Source organism: Hipposideros armiger, unplaced genomic scaffold (genome assembly GCF_001890085.2).
Source record: "Hipposideros armiger isolate ML-2016 unplaced genomic scaffold, ASM189008v1 scaffold_79, whole genome shotgun sequence".
Taxonomy (NCBI): Eukaryota; Metazoa; Chordata; class Mammalia; order Chiroptera; family Hipposideridae; genus Hipposideros; species Hipposideros armiger.
Window position 1 is genome coordinate 1,394,512 of NW_017731429.1, and position 4,924 is coordinate 1,399,435.

General features: G+C 43.2%; 1 protein-coding gene across 3 annotated transcripts in view; it reads left to right on the forward strand.

Annotated features, from left to right (window-relative positions):
• Positions 1-4,924, forward strand: part of ME3 (malic enzyme 3) — a 216,139-nt gene that overhangs the window by 93,084 nt on the left and 118,131 nt on the right. For all 3 annotated transcript variants that reach the window (XM_019643518.1, XM_019643516.1, XM_019643517.1), the window contains one exon: positions 1,435-1,568. In XM_019643518.1, the coding sequence (XP_019499063.1) occupies positions 1,435-1,568 (134 nt within the window). The remainder of the gene's footprint in view (positions 1-1,434; positions 1,569-4,924) is intronic.

Consider the following 4,924-nt stretch of genomic DNA (forward strand, 5'->3'; position numbering starts at 1 on the left):
TAATTAAGTAAATGGATAGCAGATGGTAGGAGCTAAGTCTGTCACTGTTGGAGTGAGAATTTACAGATCAGCAAGGTGATGAGGCCAGAATGATCTATGTGGTAATAGCTTAGAGTTGGAGACACTAGTGTGAACTTACATTTAGCTTAATAAAGATTTCTTGCTCTGTCTGCCTTGAGGGACTAGAAACAATGAAACCCCAGTTGTAAGGAGCACTAGCAATAGGGAGAGTCCAGAGCTTGTTTTCTAATACCATGCTCCAAAAAAGAAATCAGGCCTCCTTGAAAAAAAAGGGTTATTTTAGAACTGGAGCAGGCAATATATATGATGAGCCTGGAGCTTCTTGTAGAGCCAGGGAGGAAGGAAGGAAGGAAGGAAGGAAGGAAGGAAGGAAGGAAGGAAGGAAGGAAGGAAGGAAGGAAAGGAGGAAGGAAGGAAGGTGAAAGAGTTCCCAATGGCCAAGGCTGGAACAATTTGAGCAACAAAGTAAATAAGGCAGGACTGGATTATAATCCAAAATATAAAATAAATACCCATATGTCCATTCTAATATAAATAAATGATTGAATATATAAATGAATGGAAGAGAAGAGACAAATATCTCAGCAGAAGAATTCCAAAAAAGAATTCTTTACAGCGGAGAAACCTGACAAGCACCGCTTCATGCAGGTGAGCAAGGTCAATATCGACAGTGATCAGGCACGTTGATAGTATGTACCTTGATCTAACGTGATGGAAATGGCACTTTCCCTATGTGGTTTCCTCCTACCAAACCCATAACCCCAGTCTAGTCATGAGAAAAACATCAGACAGATTCTAGTAGGTGGCGTATAACTCTCAAGGTCATAAAAACCAAGAAAAGCCTGAGAAACTGTCAGAGCCGAGAAGGGCCTACAGGGACATGATGACTGAATGTAATGTAGGATCCTGGATAGTCCTGGAACAAAAAGGAGAACATTAGGTAAAAACTAAGGTAATCTGAATAAATAAGGTAATCTGGGCTTTACTTAATAATAATATATCACTATTGGTTCACTACCTCTAACGACTGTACCATACTGATGTAAAATATTAATAACAGGGGAAACTGGGTGAGGGGATATAGCGAACTCTCCATACTATCATCTCTATTTTTCCATAACTCTTCAAGTGTTCTAAGAAATAAAATACATTTAAAACAACAAGCCGAAACACTGACAATATAGATATGTCCCCCATTTTTCCAGGACGAAGCTGAAGCTCAGAAGACTCAAAGCAACTGGCATGAGATGGCCCATCTACTTAAATGGCAGAGGGAGGGGGGTTGAGTCCGGGGCCCTTGCTATTGAGTCCCAGTGACTTCTGCCTGTCTGTGGATGGCACTGCTTCATTTCCTTGGTTTCCTGCATATCATTTATGTGTGTGTGTGTGTGTGTGTTTTTCTTGTTCTCCCAGGGGATGGCCTTCACACTTGAGGAAAGGATGCAGCTTGGAATCCATGGCCTGATCCCCCCCTGCTTCCTGAGCCAGGACGTCCAGCTCCTCCGGATCATGAGATACTACGAGCGGCAGCAGAGTGACCTGGACAAGTCAGTGCCTAAAGCCTGCTCTCTCTGCCTGAGCCCTGGGCTCAGCTGTCTGTTTTGTGATCCACAGGGTGTTTTCTGGATACTCTCCAGCTGGGAAAGGCTGAGAGCCTTTCCAAGGAATCCCAAACCCAGCCCTGCCTTCAAAGGGGTGATGGTCTCCCTGAGGGACAGGGCTTGTGATGATCGAGGCAGTCACCGTGTGCTGGGAGAACTGCGAAGGGAAAATGAATTTCACCCAGTGGAGTCTGGGAGGGCTGCTGGGAGGTGGTGAGACCTGAGTCAGCCCCAGAAGCACTGAGAGGACTTCAGCAAACAGCAGTGGGTTCACGGATGGCATTTCACTCAGAGGGAAGTGGAGCAAAGATGTAGGGATGGGTGTGTTAAGGAAGTGGTGCATGGCCCAAGTTCCTAGAACAAGGGGAATATGGTGGAGAAGAGGGGAGATGGACAGGGATGCCTTCTGAAGGACCCGGTGTGTTGTATGTTGGAGGCTTATGGGGAGCAGTTAATAATTCTGCCACCCCTCTGGGTTCCCCCCAGTGAGGATATAGACATGAAGAACTAAATGGGGATGACTGGGTCAGCTTTATCAGATTTACTAGAGAAGGTAGTCAAGTCACATGTTACGAATTGGCATAGCCAGGATTTGTACACAGGTAGCTGACTCCAGAGTCTGTGCTTTTAATGTCACTGCTACGCCACTGCTAAAACGCATCAGAATTTAGTGTCTACAAGACTAGACTCTAGTCCTAGAATGAATTCAAATTGTGATTCTACCTCTTAATAGCAAAAGTTACCTAGTTTTTCTTGGTCACTCCCCATCTGTGCAATCAGTGGTACCTAACGCATAGGGTTATGACTAGGGTAAATGCATGAGTGTTTGTGGTGTGCTTAGAACAGTGCCTGGGACATATAGGCCCTACGTAAGAGCTTGTTAAATAAATATGTTACCTTGTTATGGGTTCTAGCAGAAATGTAGGGAGAAGATAAGGGTTCCCTTTACATATCTGTAGAGCTTAATGGCCAAGACTTTGGATCCTTGAGAGTGTGGCTGTCCCCCTAGGGACAGAGCTCAATAGCTTGTCAGGGTCACCCTGGACCCACCTTCCTATATTTCCCCCATACCATCCATCCATTGTTTGTAAGCAGTAATGGGTAAGTAAGCCTCTGCCTAATCCCCCCTACTCCTGCTACACTGCACTCTATGAATATTACTCCCATTAACTCCAAGGCCATAGTGTAGGCCAGGCCAAATATTCTCTTCCTTTGTTTATCCCACTCAGACTGGGTCTAGCTAGTTCACCCTGAAGAGCAAACCAGAAAATACATAATGAATCCAACTAACAACCTGAGACATGCCCTAACTTTGAATGATCTGAACCTCCTTCTTTTGTTAAATTTACAAAGTAGAATTAAAGTTTGAAGTGAAATCCTCTTTCCTAAAGATATTAAACTCTAAAAATTTAAGTCTGAAATCCTTCCCTCCCCAGTGCTTTCCAGCTAGATGGGCATCATTCATATGCCTGGGAAGATATGCCAGGCTGGGGGGCGGGAGATGTGCCTGATCCTGGGAGCTCCAAGGGGCTTTTTCTTGATGCTTTGTCGACTACTCTGTTGACCCCTCATTCCCAGGGGTCCCTCATTTCAGCGGGTGCTTAGGGAATGCTAAGGAGGCTCCCCACCTTCTTTTGGATAAGGGCAGTGGTGTGCTGATAAATGTTTAATAACTGGCTCTTGGGCAGGGAGTGGGGGAAGCCCTGATTTATAGTATTTGCCAATTTCCATGATGTAAATATTCCCACCGTGACCGATTTCACGTTACTGACTTGGCATCAGAGAATGCAGAATTGGGACGAGTTGTGTACAATTGGATACTGTGTAAGAAGTTCTTACACAGGTAATGAGTTGCGATCTTGGCTATCCTAAGCATTAAACCCTCCCTTCCTAAAAGCACCTTGTAAAACACAATTTTTAGTTCTGGACCAGTGCCTTTGGTGGGGAAGAAGAGGCTGAGGCCCCAAGAAGTCTCAGTACTTCCCCAAAGTCACATAGCTAGTAGACAGCAGAGCTGGAATTCAAACCCAGGACCCTGAAACCACACCCAGGGATCATACCCCTATCGGAGCATCTCTCTCACCCTATTCCAGACCAGGACCTCAAGCACCTCCTTACTCTCCCAAACTGTGGTCCAAAAAGGTTGTGATATCAGCAGTCACTTGCACTTCATTGTAAACTTCAAGCCCTGGGTTATTTTTCTTCCAGAGGTTTTTGCATTGTTAGGAATTGAATGAAAGGTTGTTTTCCTGGCTTATTGATTTCAGGCTTCAGNAGCCACTCGGCCGGCCCTACATTTGCCTATTTTTTAATTGGGTTGTTTTTCTTGTTTTTGTTGAGTTGTAGCAGTTATTTATAAATTCTGGATATTAAACCCTTACCAAATATGTAATTTCCAAATATTTTCTCCCATTCTGTAGGTTGTCCTCTCACTCTCTTGATCATGTACTTTTATGGACAAGAGTTTTTAGATGAAGTCACTTTATCTAATTTTTTCTTTGTAATTGGTGTTTTGGGTATCATATCTAAGAATCCATTGCCAAGTTCAGGGTCATGAAGCTTTATCCCTGTTTTCTTCTTAGAGTTTTATGATTTTAGCTCATATACTAGGTTGTTGATTCATTTTAAGTTAATTTTTGTATTTGGTGTGAGATAGGGATCCAACTTTATTTTTATGCATGTGGAAATCCAGTTGCCACTTGAAGAGACTCTTCTTTAAGTGCTATTGCTAAGTGCAAGAAGCCAGTCTATATTATTTGAATTGTATGACATTTTGGAAAAGGCAAAACTGTAAAAATAAAACAAAAAGAAAACTCAGTAGTTGCCACAAGTTCAGGGATGATAGGTAAAGCACATGGGATTTGTAGAGCAGTGAAACTTTTTTGTATAATACTGAAATGATGGAAATATGATATGATGCATTTGTCAAAACTCATAGGACTTCACAGTACAAAGAATGGACCTTAATATAGCCATATTTAAAAACATTTGTTAGAGGGCCAGCCGAGTGGCTCAGTTGGTTAAGAGCTCGCTCAAGAGTTTGAGCTCTGAGCAACAGCAGTTCGAGTCCCGGCCCAAGCTGAGCAACTGCTGAGCTGCCAACAAGTGGCAGGATGGCTCAGCTAAAAAAACAAAACAAAACAAAACAAAAAACATTTGTTAGGTTGGAGGATCTCACTAAGGAATGCAGACTGTGACAAAAGAATCTAACTGTACTACAAATGTAGGTATGATACAACTTCATTGAAGGAGGTGGAAGGAAAGGTGCTGACCTAAGCAACGTTAGAAATGAGTGGTTAGTA